Source organism: Equus quagga, chromosome 7, assembly GCF_021613505.1.
Source record: "Equus quagga isolate Etosha38 chromosome 7, UCLA_HA_Equagga_1.0, whole genome shotgun sequence".
Lineage (NCBI taxonomy): Eukaryota > Metazoa > Chordata > Mammalia > Perissodactyla > Equidae > Equus > Equus quagga.
In genome coordinates this window covers 80,313,504-80,333,879 of record NC_060273.1, presented here as the reverse complement: position 1 = coordinate 80,333,879, position 20,376 = coordinate 80,313,504, and the positions used below count along the sequence as shown (strand labels likewise).

General features: G+C 36.0%; 1 protein-coding gene across 1 annotated transcript in view; it reads left to right on the top strand.

The window, feature by feature from the left end:
• Window positions 1–20,376, top strand: part of PKD2L2 (polycystin 2 like 2, transient receptor potential cation channel) — a 38,085-nt gene that overhangs the window by 15,011 nt on the left and 2,698 nt on the right. The window contains exons 7-12 of the mRNA XM_046666057.1: window positions 921–1,091; window positions 1,391–1,572; window positions 7,816–7,936; window positions 8,990–9,091; window positions 10,592–10,656; window positions 11,268–11,322. Of these exons, the coding sequence (XP_046522013.1) occupies window positions 921–1,091; window positions 1,391–1,572; window positions 7,816–7,936; window positions 8,990–9,091; window positions 10,592–10,656; window positions 11,268–11,322 (696 nt within the window). The remainder of the gene's footprint in view (window positions 1–920; window positions 1,092–1,390; window positions 1,573–7,815; window positions 7,937–8,989; window positions 9,092–10,591; window positions 10,657–11,267; window positions 11,323–20,376) is intronic.

The window sequence follows — 20,376 nt, the reverse complement described above, 5'->3', positions numbered from 1 at the left end:
GAGTTTTGAAAGGATAGGCAAAAGACAAGCTTAGGCAGGATACTGAAGGGAGAGGAGGTTCGAACAGCCAGAAGGTAGCTTGTGGGCACAGAGGACACCAGGATTGGGGAGATAGTCCCTGAAAGAAACTCCAAAGACTGCCAGTTCTGGTCACTGGAACATACTAAAATAAACAGAGATGTAGGTAGGGCAGGACAAATGGTAAGAGCTTGGTTTTAGGAATGATGAACAAACATTTCTGGCTCATACAATCTGATCTTTCACCCTTATTGGCCCTTAGTTACAGCCAATCCAGTATATAAGCTGTGTTTCCCAAAACCAGATTGAAAATTTCTCAGAGTCAGAAAGTGTGCCATCTACCTCTCTGGTTTCCCCAATGATGTTTAACAGAGCATTTAAGTGTTTAACTATTGAGTATTCAGGCAAGGGAAATCACAGGAAAATTTTCTTGACAGTTACAAAGCTCTGATACCTAAGATAATCTGGTTCTGAAATTCTTTTCTAAAAGAGTTGTTAAAGGGATCTAAAAGGGTTTATTTTTTGGAACTGTAAAGTTTTTTTTCTTATAGTGTTACGTGGTAGAAAATATTAAACTTTTAGGCATACATGGAGCAGAAACCCTTATGGCCTAGTCAGAATTATATAATCATTTTATACATTTGTGCTTTATGACTCAAAGAAACAAGCAAGCAGATAGATTAGGATGACCAGGCGATCAATATTTTTCTACTTTTATGATAATTATACTACCTTAAACTTCTGTAAGTTGAGGCTTACTTCCATTTATGTAAAAGCCTATGTCTTATCTCTCCTTCCCTTTTTGTTGAACTTTTGGTGAACTTTTTCATGTGTTTCTTCATAGGCTGCAGGAGATTTAGAGAAATAATCTCTAATTTAATCCTTCTTACTTTCCCATTTAGTTGTGTTTTGTGGCTGTTTTCCTCAACTCATACTGTATTATACAAGTTTTTCTCTTACTTGGAAAGCTGTTAAAAAATACTGAAGAATATTCAGACTTCTATTTTCTTGCATACTGGCACATTTATTACAACAATATAATTGCTATTACTATCTTCTTTGCATGGATAAAGGTATTTATATTTTATTATACTAGATAAACAGACTAGATATAATATTTTATTATATTACGTACCAAAGTGGGAACTTAAACTACAAAGTCATGAAAAAACAAAAGGATATTCTTAACTGTAAAGTAATATTAAAGGTAGTTTGTCCTTGTAACGATTGCTGGTGAATCCCCAAACACCCCTGACTACCGTTAAGCACTTCCTTTAATTTAAAGTAGATTTTTCTGAAATGAACTTAACTTACTCTAAGTAATTGTAATCTATAATATTCTCCTGTTTCGATTAACTTTGTTCTCTTGCAGATATTCAAATTCATAAGCTTTAATAAGACGATGTCTCAGCTGTCATCAACCTTGTCTCGCTGTATCAAAGACATAGTAGGATTTGCCATCATGTTTTTTATAATATTCTTTGCTTACGCCCAGTTAGGATTTCTTGTTTTTGGATCACAAGTTGATGACTTTTCCACTTTTCACAATTCCATGTAAGCTCTTAGTATAAAGATCATTATATTTTCCAGTTTATAACCCAAAAAATTATGGAAAGCCTATGATAAGTAGTAAGATGAGCTTTAATAAATTTAAACTTGGTTTGATATTTTCACTGATGGCTGTCACACTTGAAGTACAGTTAGGCATTGAAAGATCCAAATGGGTGGTGATACCCATTTTTTAAGTTTACTAAGTCAAGTTAGAAAAATAATTTTTCATTTTTCACTAGAAGTGAAAATTTTACCTAAGATAAAAGAAACTGGTTCCATGTCTCTGTACTATTTATTCTCTGGGCAAAAGAAATCTTATTGTTTTCCTTAGAGGGCTCTTTAGATTCCTTTTACTGATATTGACCTGGTTGTCCTTTGCTGATCTGGCAAACCTGTGTTTTAAAAATATTTTTATACCCATAAAACAGTCAGCAGGCAACAAACTTACAGAACTGATTAGGTAGAATCCCTAGGAAAGTATTTAGGCTTTACTTTAAAAGTGAATAATTTTAATAAGTTTACTCTCCTTTTTGGGTAAGAAGAGCAAGTTCTGTTTGTATAAGAAAATTATGAAGTCTAAAATATCAGTTCTCAAAATGTGTTCTGTGGAATTGAGACCAAGATTGTCTGGGGGGAAGTGGCTTCATATTTAAGTAAGTTTGGGAAATTTGCAACGCATAGTCATATATGGCTCTGAGAAAAACTGCAGTAACTTTCCTAATTTTAGTTTAGAATTCCCCAAACTTATTTCATGATACTTTGACTCAATTTGGGGGAAAGTCTGGTCTAAAGAAATGTCTTAGGTTGCCCTTTTTCACCATCCACATCTAAATAATTGAAGTACCAATTGTATGAAATTTAACATTTTTCTGAAATAACTCTTTACTAAATCAGTAGTGGAAAGAAGAGTGGTAGGAACCAGGAGGACATAATTCTACTTTCCTATTCTGCCACTAGCTGTTTAGCTTTTCTAGACCTTAATTTCTTTATCTGTAAATGAAGAGACTGGATCCAGTCACTCCCAAAGGTCCTTTCCAACTTTAAACGACCTATATTTTGAGAAGCCTAATCAGCTTATCCTGAGTGAATAAATGTTTGCAGTCCCAACAACTTCTTGGTCCTTTCCTAGGACCTTAATTAAAGTGTTTCTTAATAATGAAATTTAGTAGTCTTAGGGGCCGGCCCAGTGGCGCAGCAGTTAACTTCGCATGTTCCGCTTCTCAGCAGCCCAGGGTTTACCAGTTTGGATCTTGGGTGTGGGCATGGCACCGCTTGGCAAGCCATGCTGTGGTAGCCATCCCACATATAAAGTAGAGGAAGATGGGCATGGATGTTAGCTCAGGGCCAGTCTTCCTCAGCAAAAAAAGAGGAGGACTGGCAGTAGTTAGCTCAGGGCTAACCTTCCTCAAAAAAAAAGAAATTTAGTAGTCTTAGACATTGAATATAAGTGTAATAATTTACAGAACCTTGGAATAACCTTGAATAGTGGGAGGAAAGGACATAGAAGGCACAGAATAAGCAGGTAGAAAACTTTGCAATGGATGAATGAGGGGATTTGTGCTTTTGGTAATGATTTGCTATGTTATTTGAACCAACCTCCTCTTCAAGACAATTTAAAAAGCTAGTTGAAATGTAAGAAACATTGAAGAACTAACAAAAAAGTGAATAATGCCTGGGCCAAAATCAGAAGGCAAGAACCCAGAGAAGTAAGCCCAAGCACCCAAACCTAGTTTTGCACTGAAGGCTTTTTTCTTTTTGTTTTAGGTTGGTAAGGAATTTTTTTATGGTGGTAAAATACACATAACATAAAATTTACCATCTTAACCATTTTCTAAGTGTACAGTTCAGTGATATTAAGTACTTTCCTGTTATGCAACCATCACCACCATCCATCTCCAGAACTCTTTTTATCTTGCAAAACTGAAACTCTGTACCCATTAAATAAGAACTCTCTATTTCCCCCCTTACCCCAGCCCCTGGCAACCACCGTCTGCTTTTTGTCTCTATGATTTTGATTACTTTAGGTACCTAGGAGAATCATACAGTATCTTTTTGTGACTGATTTATTCCACTTGCATAATGTCTTCAAGATTCAACAATGTGGTAGAATGTCAGAATTTTCTTCTTTTTTGAGGCTGAATAATATTCCATTGTGTATATATACCACATTTTCTTTATCCATTCATCTGTCAGTGGGCACTTGGGTTGCTTCCACATTTTAGCTATTGTGAATAATGCTGCTGTGAGAACATGGGTGTACAAATATCTCCTTGAGATCTTGCTTTCAATTCTTTTGCGTAGAATTACTCGATCATATGGTAATTCTATTTTGAATTTTTTGAGGAACTGCCATACTGTTTTCCACAGTAGCTGTACCATTCTACATTCCCATCAGCAGTGTTCAAGGGTTTCAGTTTCTTTACATCCTCGTCAACACTTTTTCTGGGCTTTTTTTTTTTTATAGTAGCTATCCTAATGGGTGTGAGGTGCTATCTGATTGTGGTTTTGATTTGCATTTCACTAATGATTAGTGATATTGAGTATCTTTTCATGTGCTTATGCATGGTTGTCCCCTTGATGGTGTCCCACAGGTCCCTTAGACTCTGTTCACTTTTCTTCAATCATTTTTCTGTTCCTTGTCCTATTTTCAAGTTTGCTGATTTTTTCTTCTGCCTGTTCAGATCTTCCTTTGAATCCCTCTAGTGAATTTTCATTTTAGTTATTGTACTTTTTAGCTCTAGAATTTCTTTTTAGGTTTTCTATCTCTTTAGTGATATTTCAATTTTGTTCATACATTGTTTTCTTGACTTTCTCCATGCCTTCTTTTAGTTCTTTTAGCATCTTTAAGATGGTTGTTTTAAAGTCTTTGTCTTGTAGGTCTGCCACCTGATCTTTCTTGGGGATAGTCTCTATTGGTTTTTTTTTTTCCTTTGAATGGCCGTACTTCCCTGTTTCTTTGTATGTCTTGTCATTTTTTTGTGGAAAAGTGGACATTTAAATGTAATGATGTGATAATTGTGGAAATTAGATTCTTTCCCTTCTCCAGGGTTTGCTGTTTTTTGTTTTTGATTGTTATAGACTGTCTCCATGCTGACGATCAGCCTGAGGTGTAAACTTACGGTCTTCTCAGGTCTTTTCTCAGCCTGTGCCTTCTTTGGGTATGTATGGTGACTTTCTAATTTCCTCCATTTATGCAGTTGCTTTTGAATGTCCTAGTCTTTAATGTCTGGCTCCCAAAAGGAGAATAAAAGAAAAATGAAGGAAGAGGAAAGGGCACTGACACTTTAAATTCCAAGGACGTTGCTTCAGCCAGAGGGGAAGGGGCTTGCAGCAAAGGCTGGGGAGCCACACACAGGCCTCTGTGAGCAGAAGCAGCAGTCAGCAATCAAAACACAGACCACTGATGTTTAGAGAACAAGGTCCTTATTGCCTACCCTAGCTCCCACAAGCTGTGTGCAGGCTGCTCCAAGTATACCTGCACAGCTGCCTGCCATAGGCTTGGGGATGGGAGATGGATAGCTGCTGCCAAACTACAAGCTAAATTGACCAAAATTGTCCAAGCCTGTCCCTGGAAGTTGCAAGCCTTCAATAGGCTCCAGAGTTCCAAAATAGTTACATGAGAGAGATTCTACCAGTGTGATTGTTGTCTAGGTGGGAAGAAAGATTCCTAGTATCTACTATCCCCCCCACATCCTCCACCCTGAAGGCGTTTTTGTTCATCCAGAAGAAAAAGTTAAGAAAATGTGTTTCTGGCCACCTCTCAGGGAGAGGCAAAGCCCAGGGCCTGCATATGTGTGTGTGTGAGGGGTGGGGGGAGAGGAAGATTGTCTGATAACCTCCCCACACACCAAGCGGGGAGACTGAAGTGCTACAGCCTCAAGTTAAAAGTGATTCCCTCATTGTGACTTGAAGCGTGAGTGTCCAAGGAATCTCATTTCTTGGACTTGAATTAAGATGGTCCCAGGCTAGAATACTTGTATTCATCTGCAGACACAAACAAACAAAATACTCTCTGGAGAAGATAACTTCATCCTAAGCCTCAAATTACTTCTACAAGTAATTTTTAAAGTATAATTTAATTTAATAATAATTTAATAATTGCTTACAGTCAAAGATAACCTGATCCATAAGGGAAAAAAATCGTAAGCCATAACCAGCAGATACAGCAGACAACAGAAACAGACTCAAAGACTTCAGATATTGAAATAAGCAATATATACTATATTTAGAGAAATAAAACAGGTCAGAAAATATCTTCAGAGAACAGGATAGTGACATATTTGAAAAAGTATCAAATAGAATTCTAGAACTGAAAATTATAGCAACTGAGATTAAAAACCCAGTTGACAGGTTTGACAGCAAATAAGACACAGATGAAGAGAGAATGATAAAGTGAAAAATAGGTAGGAAAACATTATCGAAAATGTGGCATAGAGAGACAAAAGGTGGGGAGAGGGTGTTAGACATAAAAGATAGAATGAGAAGGCCTAATAGATGTTTAACCTGAGTTACAGAAGAAGACAGAGTGGAATAGAGGTAATATTTGGAGAATGCTTAGGAATAGATACCACCAAATCATGACTCCTAGTGAGAGACTGGGAAGTCTTAGTAACCACAAATGGTACATTATTATGAAACAGTCTGTTAGCTATTTTATTCAATAAAAGAGAACTCTAGAAATCTAGCAGGGGTATCAAGAAGTTACAAAACTATTTTCACTCAATATAACCCTGTATGCTGAGGAGTCATGGTGTTCCTTTTAGCTTTAAAAAAAAAAAAAAAAAAAACGGATAAACTAAGCTCCAGTTAAGAGGAGAAGTGACAGTTAACATTGTATTTTGAGTCTCCAGTGCCTATGTGATGACAACCATTCAGTAAATTGCTCAGGTGTTTATTACTCACATTATTATTTACAGAGCAGAAGTATTTGAACATTTTCCTGATATGGAAAGGAGTGAATGGAAGACTTAGTTAATAAGCTAATTTCTGGAGAGGAGAAATGGTGCCTTTAACTTAGCTTTTCTTGTATAAACACAACTCAGGGATAAAAGATCAAGTTAGAAACACTAAAATAAAACCTCTTATTCTCCTATGCCAGAGAGGAAACAACATTTGATGTGTTGAAAAACTTTAGCGTCCTTCCAATTCAGCATTTCTCTATCTTGTGTAGAAGATCATTACAAACCAGTATTACAAGTTGAATAAATACTCTAAGTATGATTTACTCAGGTCTTAGTTAGATACTGGGGATGACATTCCAGATAACTCAACAGTCTTAGGACTCCCAATAGACAATTTCTTTGAATACATCTTTTTCCTTCACTGTAGATAGCCCTATGGTCCCTTTACGTGATTGGCGAAATCAATAAGGAATAAAAAGTGTTCTCCCTTTTGAATAACCAACCAATCATGAAAAGTATCTACATATTATTAAAAATTCCTTCCCAGGTTTCCCCTTAAAATAAAGAACTCATGTACATAACTTATATCCCTGGTGTGTCTGGCAATGCCATTGTAAATTCATGATGAGAAAATAAGACTTCAGGTTAAGAAATCCTAATTCTATCTCTGCTACTACTACGCTCATTCAAAGCCTTAATTTCTTAATGTTCCATCTTTAAAATTAATAAAATGAAGACTTGTATATTTTAAATGCTATTTCACATCAAAACCAAGCTTTTATAGTTATTCAAGAGAATAAAATAAACCTCAGAATCATATTTGAGGATCATTAGTAGCACTTGTTTGAGACTTAGCAAGTGACAAATTGTTGGCATCCTTATTTTAGCAGAAGAGGTGAAAAAATTAAACATAGCATTGATGTTAGAAATGCTAGGGCTCTTGAGTCTAAGTACAACTTGAAAATCACTAACTGAACAAGGTCAAAGTATTCTAAGTTTTAGAAGGGCACAGGAATGGCTAAGGAGGCCACTGCCAAGACCAGGTGGTAAGCAGGTACCTCAAGGTTCAAGGCTTGTAGGTGATCATTGGGTTCAAGCTGGTTAAATGAAATGAAGCCCATAATTTCCTGAACTACCTGTTCAGCTGTTGAGGTACCTCACGTCTTGCCTTTTAGGGGAATTTTCTACATACAGTTTTATAGAACTCTGTGCTAACATAACTAAAGCCAGAGAACATATGCCATATGAAGCTAGATGCCTTCCTAGACACATTGGTAACCCCCATCAGTTGTCAGGTATGTATAAAGGGATATAATATTTTCTAATGTTTTTCTTCCCATCAAAGATTTGCACAATTTCGAATTGTTCTTGGAGATTTTAATTTTGCTGGAATTCAGCAAGCCAATCGTATCTTGGGACCCATTTACTTCATCACTTTCATCTTTTTCGTGTTTTTTGTCCTGCTGGTAAGAATGAACATATATGTCCCCTTTTTTGCATAGATTTTTTAGAATAGAAAAATGAAATTACTAATTTAGAGGAAATTATAGTATCACTGCTTAGCTGTCAGAACACCTTACATTTATTAAGAATGGTGTGGATTCCTAGTAATCTAGGTTCTCTAGTACAGTGTCTAAATGTTTTCAAGTTGTGCAATTGATCACAATAGTTACCAAATGGGTGTTTATTGTGTGCCAAGAATGTGCTAAATCTTTTACACATATAACTTCAATGTCCCAGGTCTCTCCAGCCTGGGACATTCCATAACAGTAGGTATGAATTAGGCCATGAATGAATATTCTGCCCATATTGCAATGGCTTTTGGCCCTTACAGTTGAAATCTCACATCTTTGTGATTTTCAGGAGTCCCCAGAATGGGTCTCTCACATGTGCTCAGGACAAATCTACTTGGCCTTCCTAATCAAAGAACCTTGCCTTCCTAGTCAAGGCACTGCTACTGTCCTCCATGAAAACATTTTTTTGTCATGCACATTAGTTATCCCCTGGTGGTGGCCCAGAGTCTTCAGGGTGACAGACCTATGCCACAGTCAAAAATGGAGATGGGGGTTGGGGGTAAGAATACCCTCTCCACAATTCTGTTTGTGTTATCTGGACATTAGTAGTCATAAGAGCTGTGGTAAGACTGTGCATTTAAACAGCTTTATAGAATTTTTTTAAAAACACTGCCCCTGTGAACATATAATTACCTTACTCAAGTTTTTTTCTGATATGTAATATTGATAAATTAGTGTATATATATATATATATTAGTAACCAGTTCACATGTACATATTTTACCTTCTGCTTTTCTCATTTACCATAAATATATATGTCCATATCCACACACTGCACTTTTCCTATTCTACTGTATTATAGTCTGCAAAGCCATTTCTCAATTATTGAGCATATGAGTTAATTTTAAAATTTAAATCTAACTTTACAAATCCCAGCACTTGTCAAAATCACTAACATTTAAACTAAATTTTTATTGAAATAATTATTTGAATATTTCTCCTCAGAACATGTTCTTGGCAATAATTAACAATACCTATTCTGAAGTGAAAGCTGATTATTCAGTAGGCAGAAGGCCAGACTTTGAGCTTGGTAAAATGATTAAAGAGGTATGTCAAATTATTTTCCTAATTAGAATTCTAAGACAAATCTTGTTCAGTTTTATACTGTTATAGTTTGAATAACACTTAAACCCCAAGTAGTAGTGGGTTTTGAGGGGTTTTTTTTTTGGCGGGGGGAGTAGACACTCATATTTGTATCATTTCACTACCAGGCAGTGAAATATGCTCTCTGGCTTTAAAAGTGTGGCCAAAATTATTTCAGAGTTCAATATATCAAATAGTAATTGAGCTATTTACTAAATGCAAAGCATTGTGGGGTATTATAATAAAACACTCTCTTCCCTCCAAAAGTTTTCAATTTAGATGCTGGTAAATTTCTAGTTTAAACTCAACTCCATGAGCCTTATCTTCCTCACTTTCCTGTTTCTGTTAATGGTAACACTCATTTCAGTCACATACCCCTGGCTCAAAAACCTTGGACTTTTTATTCCTTTGTCCCTTACATGGTCTGTTGCCAAGGCTTGTGTGTAAAGTTCATCTCTGTAGTTTTGCTCATGTTTGTGGAACTCAAGGACACTTTCAATTCTAACTGCCATCACTAGATTAGGGCCCTGAGTACTTTTCACTCCGCCTTCTGTATGGTGACATCTTCTTAACTGTTCTAGTTCCTGTGCCAGCCCAGCTCTGATCATATCACTTCTCTGCTCAAAATTCTTCAGTTTCCCTGGGTGTGTCAGAATAAGTCCAAATTCTTTACTCAAACATTCAAGGCCCTTCTCAAGTCTCACAGTCTCGACCTATCTTTATTCACTATCATTTGACTATAGAATTTCTACCTTCTCTGCTTCCATTTGTAGCACTGCATGTCCCAGCTAAGGTTTTGAGCACAGTGCTGTTTGCTACACTTGCTCTCACTCTCTCCTCTGGGCCTCTACTCATGTCATCCCCTGACTCCAGGAATATTCCCTCCACTCTCTCACTGGCATTCTGTTCTCCCTGACAGAGTGGAATCTTCCCTGTCCTCTCAACACCTCCCCTCACTTTGAGTGTAGCAGAGTTGTGTGTACCGTCTTGCCCATCTCTGCACACCCACGGCTCTAACCATAGAAATGTTCTCATAGCTGTGGGGTTAGTAGGGTTTAAGAACTCTATCCAAGAACTTACCTGTGAAAGAAAACTATTAATATGTCCTCCATTGAGCTTAATTGTGGGTTTTTTCATCTTTTATCTCTTCATTATGATGTTGGTTATTTGCATTAAATTTTTAACATCCTTAATGCAATAAGTGTTAATAATACTCTTTAAAGATTTTTTTTTCAAGTTCAGGTGTGATGTCCACAAGAGAACCCCTTTTTCTTTTTCATCAGCAGGAAGAAACCATAAGTGGTAACAAAGTGAAAGAAGGATAATCATAGCATTTGTCTCCACATTTCTATAGGGTAGCAGTCCCTAGAGACAAGCATTCCATACTCCCTTTATCTTGATAAAAAATTAACAATAGGGGATACATTTTTTGGCGAACTTTTAACTATTTTTAATTATGCCCAGAGTTACCACAATGTTCTTGAAAAACTCAATCTAAGGAAACCTCAAAAGGATGAAGACAAGAAAAAGTAAGATGACTTTTCTTAAATTTTTAACTTACCATTTTAAAGCTCTAAATTATGAGGAACTTACAATGAGACTAAGGTTCTGATTGCAAAACAATCACCATCAAATGTGCTGATTCCAAATATGTTGTCAATACATCCAGATAGTGCCTTCTAATTTCTAAGAGTGTCATGAAACGCTAAGCTAATTTAAAATTAATGTAAGCATGCCATGCCACTCAGACAAAGCTTTAACAGAATATTGGAGGGGAGAATAAAGTTCCTCTAAAAAGGTAGGAAACAATTTTAGTCTACATTAAGTGCATTTATTTAGCTATCAAAATAAAAACATTTTTACACAAAATATTTAAGGATACACTTGTATTTATTGAATCATTTTGGTGTCAAGATGCTTCCCAAACCCAAACTTCTGGCAGTGGGACACAACAAAAACATTTTTTTCTAGCTAGAGATGTGATACTCTGGAGAACTTATGAATGACCACATTTTCCAAATAATTAGTGTTATCAAAAAGAACAGAAATGCAATTCAGATCCTTACTATAGATCTGATTGTATTTTATGCTGGCATTTCCCTATTAACTGTCACATGCCTCTGATTTTTTATATTCTCAGTATGAAAAGTGGAGATTTGGCTGAACAAGCCAGAAGAGAAGGCTTTGACGAAAATGTAAGATTTTAATTTTCTCATAAAGAAATGATAGCGTTATCAGAAATATGCTTACAAAAAAGCTCTGATTAAAGATTGAGGGGCTGTCCCAGTGGCATAGTGGTTAGGTCTGTGCGCTTCGGCTACCTGGGGTTCACAGAATTAGATCCCAGGTACAGACCTGCACATGCTAATTGGGCCGTGCTGTGGCAGCCTCTCACGTGCAAAACAGAGGAAGATTGGCACAGATGGTAGCTCAGCAACAGTCTTCTGGCAACAGGAGGAGGATTGGCAACAGATGTTAGCTCAGGGCCAATCTTCCTCATCAAATAAACAAACAAATACAGTCTGTCCTCACCACTTTAACTGGTGTCTGGCTTTGTTTAAAAAAAGAAAAGAATTGAAATGATATGCTTTTTTCAGAGCAGGAGTTGCTACCTCCAAATAATTTCTCCCAGAATCTAGATCCTTTCCTGTTTAGGACAAATCATTTGGATTCCAGATGCTCTCTTATTGGTGCTCTCAGCCAGATAGCCTGGTCCTACAGCTGTACACTCGTTGTGGGATCATCACACAGATTTAGTGAGTATACTCAATTGAGATGATTATATAATTTTTCTCTTGTAATCAATGTGATGAATCACTTTAATGACTTTTTTATATTTCAAAATTGTAACATATACATTCAACAAATCACTAAACATATATTTAAGAAATAATGAGCAAACCCTCACATACCATTACCACCCAAGTGAAAAAAATAGAACACTGCTCTACTTCTGATTGCCCAGCCCCCTGAATATGCTCAGAAAGAGGACAGCAGTGTCAAGAGATTAGAATAAGCAAGGAAGTACATATGTTGGAGTGACGTTTCTCATTGTCAGATAAGGGAGTTACAAAAATGGAAAGGTTGAAGGTTAAAAACAAACTTGCAGTCTTGGATTAGAATTGCAGATGTGTGTATGTGTGTATTTTCTAGCTCTGTCCACTAAGAAAGCAAGAAGGAATGACATCCTAGTAGCAATGACACAACTAGTGCCCAGATCTTGGATTCCAAATACCATTCTCCTCTAAAAGGAACCAAAGCTACTTGGAGATAAGGCTAATTCCAGGGCTGAAAAGTACAAGATGAGTCTGGAATATCTTGTTGAGCTGGAAAGTAAAAGTGCTCAAAGAATGTGGAGATCTATTAAAAAGAGACAAGAGTCAGCTTGAAGGGACTCCCACTGGCCAAATCTGGGAATATTTAAGTACTATAAAGAAGAATGATTTCTAATTCTAATTCATTGAATAAAATAAAATTCCATGAGTCCATAGTGATCTAAACATATACATGAATTGAAGTCTGAGGAAGAATGGGACACTTGTATACCTCTCCACAAAATACATATTAATTACAAAAAGAAAGGGAGTAATGTCAGGGTGGAGAAGTCTGGCAGATGTCACCTTAATCAGTACTGGAACAAGTTGAAATCATACACACCTCATAGGATGCTAAGAGAACACAGCATCTCTTCTGTAACATTCCTGCTGAAGATGTATAACCTGATGAAACATCATACAAAGCTAAACTTAGGGACATTCTACAAAATAACTGGCCTGTATTCTTTCAAAAGTGTCAAAGTAATGAAAGTCAAGGTAAAGCTGAGGAACTATGCAAGATTGAATGAGATTAAAAGACAAGTAAATACAACGCATAATCCTGGATCCTTTTACTACAAAAGGCATCATTGGAACAACTGGTAAATTTGAATGGGGGACTGAGGATTAGATGGTCATAATCTATCAATATTAATTTTAAGATTTTGATGGTTGTACTGTGATTATAAAGGAGAACGTCCTTGTATGCAGGAAATACACACTGAAGTATTTAGGAACAATGGGGCATTCATGTTGACAACTCTGAATACTTCAGAGGAAAAAAGTATTTGTATTGTTCTTGTAACTTATCCATAAGTTTGAGATTCTTTTAAAAAAACAAAACTATAATTCAATAAAGCATTTCTGAAATAAAAGATGCTGTAAATTGAAAGACATATTATGTATCTGGGAAAAGTACCTAGAATGAACATGAGACTTATCCAAGTAAAATTTGGATTTTATTGACTTACAAGGAAAAGAAAATCACGTTAGCATGACAACATTCAACACCACAAATCAACAGAACACCTAAAATATATGCAAGGAAAGAAAATGTAAGCCAAGGATTTTTATTTCTACCAAAGCTGTGATTCAAGTATAAAGGCTCAAACAGTTTTGAACATGTAAGAACATGGAGAATACTGTTGTATTCCTGAGGATTCTACAAAAAGATCAGCTTCAGCCGACCAAGAGATAATTGGAGAAATTTTGGAAAAAAGAAGGGGGAGAGAAGGTATAAAGTAGAAAAAGCTGACCTTTTTGTTCACATGTAATAGCTAATAGTTAAAGAATTATCATTTAGAGTTAATAATCAAGAAACTATACCATATTTAAGAGTACAATATTAAAAAGATATTGTTTTATTGATTTTAAAACACTTTTTTCACATTTTTAACATCTCTAAAATCAAGTTCTCCCTTATGGTTGATTGATAGTGTATCATACTTTAACTGGCAGCATTTTTTCCCCAAATGGTACATAAAATAATGGGGTATCTTACAACAAACTCCATCTCTCAGATACAATGAGATATGTTAATATAATTAAATATTATTGGGTAGTAGAGGGGAAGGAGATAAGGAGGAAGAAATTACAAGCTAATTTTCTTGTTCAACTTGCTTGGTTCCTTGTTGAGGAAACTAAAGCAAGAAAGGGAGGACTCAGGGTGTATAAAAAGATACATGAATAAATACAAACCACTAAAGTGAAAATGCATACATTTCTAAAGGGCAGAAGTACCAAAACAAAAAAGAGAACAGAAAATATACCACATGGTAAAAGACTTAAAATACAACATAAAACAAGATGATGTAACTGTGACCAGATATATCTGACATATCAGTAAAGGCAAATAAGTTTACTTAAAAAGAAAAAGAAAACATTTTCAGATTGAATCATGAAGCAGCACCCAATTCTATGCTATATCCTAAAATATATACCAAAAACAAAGTGATTCAGAAAAGTTATATATGAAAGCGTGAGTAAAGGTATAACAGGCAAGCTAAAGATATCAGGGGCTCAAATCTAGACAGAAAGCTCTAACGGAGATGGAGGCACTTTATAAGGCTAAGATAAACCTTAATATGTATGATTATCTATACACTGAATAATATTGCATCAACTTCCGTAAGTAAAGACTACTAGACTTATAAAAGGAGAAATAGATAGGAACACACTAAAAATAGAGAACAGATCAAGAAAAATAAAAGGATAAAAAAAACCCACAACAATATAATGAAGAAGGTAAACGTTGTACTCTCAGAAGATACACCTGCTTTTCAAAAACCCATTCATGAAAATTGATCATATATTGGGCTACAAAGAAAATCTTAATAAATTCCAAAAGGTAGTTAATATAGAAAAAAAATTCTCTGAAAACATAACAAAAATGTTATGAACAAAATTAGAAAATGAAAAGATTCCTTAAACCAAGAAATTGTAAACTGTCTATTAAAGAATTCTTGAATCAAAGAGAAAATACAAAATGAAATTGCAGAATTCCTAGAAAATAAAGTAATAAAAACACTATATAGCAGAATCCATGAGATAAAGTCAAAGAATACCCAGAGGAAAATTAATAGCCTTAAATTTATCAATAAAAATCAAAGACTGGGGCTGGCCCAGTGGCACAGCAGTTAGGTTTGCACACTCTGCTTCAGTGGCCTGGGGTTCACTGGTTAGGATCCTGGGTGAGGGCCTACATACCACGTATCGAGCCATGCTGAGGCTGGCGTCTCACATATAAAATAGAGGAAGATGGGCACGGATGCTAGCTCAGGGCCAATCTTCCTTAGCAAGAAAAAAAAAGAGAGGAGGATTGGCAGCAGATGTTAACTCAGAGCCAATCTTCCTAAAAAAAAAAAAAGGGGGGGGGCAGCCCAATGGTGCAGTGGTTAAGTTTGCACATTCTGCTTCGGCATCCTGGGGTTCACCAGTTCAGATCCCAGGTGCAGACCTATGTACTGCTTGTCAAACGATGCTGTGGCAGGCATCCCACATATAAAGTAGAGGAAGATGCGCATGGATGTTAGCTTAGGGCCAGTCTTCCTCAGCAAAAAGAGCAGGATTGGTGGCAGATGTTAGCTCAGGGCTAATCTCCCTCAAAAAAAAAAAAGACTGAAAAAAAATAATTTTAGCATGTAACTCAAAAGTTAAAAAAGAAGAATAAATAGAAAACAGAAATAAGAAATAAAGAGAAAAGCAGAATTAATGAGTTACAAACAAAAAGCAGTATAAATAAAAAGCTGGTTCTTTGGAAAGATCAGGGAAAAGAAATCACTAGGTAACAAACAGAATAAGAGGGAGAAAGCATAAACATACAAAGTAAGAAATTACAATGGGGAAAGAATGAAGAAACAGAAGGAATTAAGAAATATCACTGAAAGAAACTGATGAAGACACAAACAAATGGACAGATACTCTGTGCTCATGGACTGGAAGAATTAATATTGTTAAAATGTCCATATTACCCAAAGCAATCTACAGATTCAATGCAATCCTTAGCAAAATTCCAATGGCATTCTTCACATAAACAGAAAAACAATCCTAAAATTTGTATGGAACTACAAAGACCCTGAATAGCCAACCAATCTCGAGAAAGAACAAAGCTGGAGGCATCATGCTTCCTGATTTCAAACTATATTACAAAGCTACCGTAATCAAAACAGTACAGTATTTGCATAAAAGCAGACACACAGACTAATAGAACAGAATAGAGAGCTGAGAAATAAACCTATGCATATGGTCAATTAATTTATGACAAAAGAGCCAACAATATGCAATTGGGGAAGGACAGTCTCTTAAATAAATGATATTGGGAAAACTGGACAGCCACATGCAAAAGAGTGAAACTAGACCACTATCTTATACCATACACAAAAATTAACTCAAAATGGATTAAAGACTCCTAAAAGAAACAGAGGCAGTAAGCTCCGTGACATCAGTCTTGGCGATAATCTTTTAGACTTGGCACCAAAAGTAAAGGCCAAAAAAGCAAAAATAAACAAGTTGAACTACGTCAAACTAAAAAGCTTCTGCACAGCAAAGGAAACCATCAACAAAGTGAAAAGGCAACTATGGAATGGGAGAAAATATTCCCAAATCATATATCTGACAAGGGGTTAATTTCCAAAATATATAAAGAACTCATACAAGTCATAACTAACAATTAAAAAATGGGCAGAAGATGTGAATAGACATTTTTCCTAAGAAAACATACAGATGGCCAAGAGGTAAATGAAAAGATGCTCAACATAACTAATCATCAGGGAAATGCAAATCAAAACCACAATGAGATATCACCTCACATCTGTTAGAATGGCTATTATCAAAAAAACAAGAACAAGTGGTGGCGAGGATGTGGAGAAAGGAAACCCTTGCACACTGTTGACGGCAATGTAAAATGGTGCAACCACTATGGAAAACAGAATGGCAGTTCCTCAAAAAATTAAAAATAGAAATACCATATGATCCAGCAATTCCACTTCTGAGTATTTATCCAAAGAAAACAAAAACACTAACTCAAAAAGATAAATGCACCCCCATGTTCACTGCAGCATTTACAATAGCCAAGACATAGAAACAATCTAAGTGTCCACTGATGGATGAATGGATAAATAAAATGTGGTGTGTATACATATGTGTGTGTGTGTGTGTGTATACATATAAAAAATGTGGTATAGATATATTTTTATATATATATATAAAAGATGGAATATTGTTCAGTCATAAAAAAGACTTTCAGAGCATTATGATTAGTGAAATAAGCCAGAGGAAGACAAATACCATATGATCTCACTTATATGTGAAATCTAAAAAAAAAAGAGAGAAAACCTATAGATACAGAGAATAGACTGGTGGTTGCCAGAGGTGGCAGGTTGGGGGTAGGTGAAATGGGTGAAGTTGGTCAAAAGGTACAAACTTCAGTTGTAAAATAAGTAAAAGATGGGGATATAATGTACAGCATGGTGACCACAGTTAATAATACTGTATTATATATTTGAAAGTTGCTAAGAGAGTAGATTTTCAAAGTTTTCATCATACATACAAAAATCTGTAAGTGTGTGGTGATGGATGTTAACTAGACTTACTGTGGTGATCATTTCACAATACATACATATATCAAATCATGACAACACCTGAAAAAAATCACTGAGACTTTTTTGAATTTTTGTGTAACTCTTTATGCAAATAACATTTGAAAAACTGAATGCAATGCATAATTTTTCTATGAAAATAAAATTTATCAAAACTGAGCCCAGAAGAGATTTTAAAAAGCCTAAACAAATCCATTCTGTAGAAGAAATAACATCATCAAGGAGCTACCTCCAACATAAATCATGCCCAGATGGTATTACAAAGGAATTTGACCAGATTTTTAAGGAACAAATAATTTCAAGCTATTTAAGCTGTTCCAGAGCAAAGAGAAAATGAAGAACTTCCAAATTATTTTTATAAAGTGACTATATAGTGATCCTAAAACCTGGCAAACATTGTACCAAACAAAAGGAAAAAGAAAGTATGACTTACAAATCTTGAAGCAAAAGTTCTAAAAATATGAGCAAAAAGAACCTAACAGAAAACAATAATATATCATGATTCAGATAGATTTTATTCTAAGAATGGAAAGATGGTTCAAAATCGGGTAATCAATTAATTAACATAATTCATTCCATTAAGAGATCCAAAGAGGATAATTATATGATCATTTTCCACAGATGCTGGGCATTTGATAAGACTCAACATCCAATGTTGAGGGGAGGGGGAAAACAAAACAAAATAGCAATCAATGGACTTTCTTGATATGATAAAAACATATTTATCTCACCTCTAAGCCAGCCCCTTACTTAATAGGGAAACACTAGACATGTCAGGGACAAGACAAGGCAGCACTGAAGGGATCAATCAAAACAATTAAATAAGAGAAATAGAAGAATTAAAAAGGAAGAGGTAAAAACTACCTCTATTTGAAATATGATTCTCTTAAGTTCTCTAGGTATATAATAAGCTGAAAAATTATCACAAAAAGTAAGAGAATTCAGTAAAGTAGAAGAAAATAGTTTACATAAACACAATCATGTCACTTAAGCAAACATCAAGCAGTTCGTTAAAAATTATAATAGAAGACTCTATTTATAACAGCAACAAAGTAGGAAATGCCCAGAAATTAATAAAAAGTATTTAAAACCAAGATAAGCAAAAATTTAAAACATTCTTTAAAGACACAAAAATATACTTGACAAAACGAGAAGACATACTTACTACCCGTATCAGTCAGGTCCTAGTCAGGAAAACAGAAACCATATTATGTATTTCAAACAGAAAATTTACTCCAGGGAATTGGTTACACAGGTACTAGAAGACAGATAGAGTAGAAACACTGAGGCAACTAATATATAATAACTGTAAGAAGATGCTACCACTCCCAGAGCTAAGATTACAAAAGGTGGGGTTATCAGAACCTAGCATCTTAGAGAAGGGGCCTGTGGAGCCATTACTAGACCTCGGAGGGCACCCCCCCATCCCACTCCTGCTGCTGCTGCTACTTCTGAGGAAATGTGATGAGTCTGGTTCTGAGAACGCCAAAAGTAGCTGGACCACTGAAGCCGGGAGCCAACCACTGCTGCTGGAGATAACTACCATTTGCAGAAGCAATGCTGATAGAAAAAAACAAGACGACCCTTCTTCCCTCCATCCTCCAATAAGGCAGAACCTAACAAATCCAGTAGCAACAGAGTCTGGGGAATGAGGTTGGGAAAGCCTGAGACCCAGCATCAGACAGCAGAGTATAAGAATAAATTTTGAGTTGAGAGACATTAGCTAAACAGTCGGCCCAGATCACCCTTCATAAAACGTCCATACTTGCATAAAATGTCAATAACTATTTCAAGTTTCCTTCTAATAAGATGGAACTATCTTTTATGTAAATGAAGGCACTCTTATCCTCTCCACAAAAAGGGAGAAGCAAAGTCCCAACAGTAACTGTATCCATCTCCGGATGATGTTAAGACCTTTTCTACTCAAACCACAATTCGTTAAGAACTTCATGTTTAAACTAAAAAGTTTATTTTTGGACACAGAAGTATTAAGAGGCACCTCCCAGAGAATTCTCTGGATTCCAAATATAGCCCTCTCAGCACCCATTTTGTAGTAGTAACCAATTTCCCCTTGGTAATTGGGATCAATCACCTCAGTCAATTGAGTACCTGCTTCTTTGTCGGCTGGTTCAGCAACCTGAGGAATCCCAAATGGCTAGGTGGTCGTCTCAAATTCTTAAGTCAACTGTTGTGTCCCTTGGTGGAAGCATGCTATCTATGAGGGTTTGTTTCCTTGGACCTTCCCTGCTATGAAGTTCTCCTCAGTTAGGGTCCAGCAGAAAAATAGAAACACACTAGGTAGTTCAAAAAGAGAGGATTTACTACAGAGAATGTGTTTCTCAAGTATTAGAGGACTGTGAAAGCCAATGTGGAACACTAAATTAATCCACAGTAACTGTAGGAGGCAGCCACCACCTACAGGGAAGAGGCAGGGTGACTAGAACCTAGGAGCTTGGAGGAAATGCCCCCAAAGAGTTGCTGCTCTGCCTAGGAGGAAAGGTACTACTGTCCTAGGAATGTCAAGGAGGGCTTCACAGAAAAAGTGATGGTTGAAATGGGTTTTTTGTAGAATGAACAAAGTCTACCAGTCTATTCAACCCATATAACTAAGGCATCCACATTATAACAGGCCTGGTCATTTAGAAACAGTTGCAGGGCCTACCACTTTTTTAACACCACATTAAAAGTATTAGTAAATATGTCAAAACATAGGTGCCGTAAGGTGGCCAAAATAAAACTAGATGATTAAAAGCCATCCTTTCCTAGTTCAGATGTTAGTTTAAAGACAGACACTGTCCGATACAGTTTCTCTGACCAGAAGAGCACATATTTACCAGGT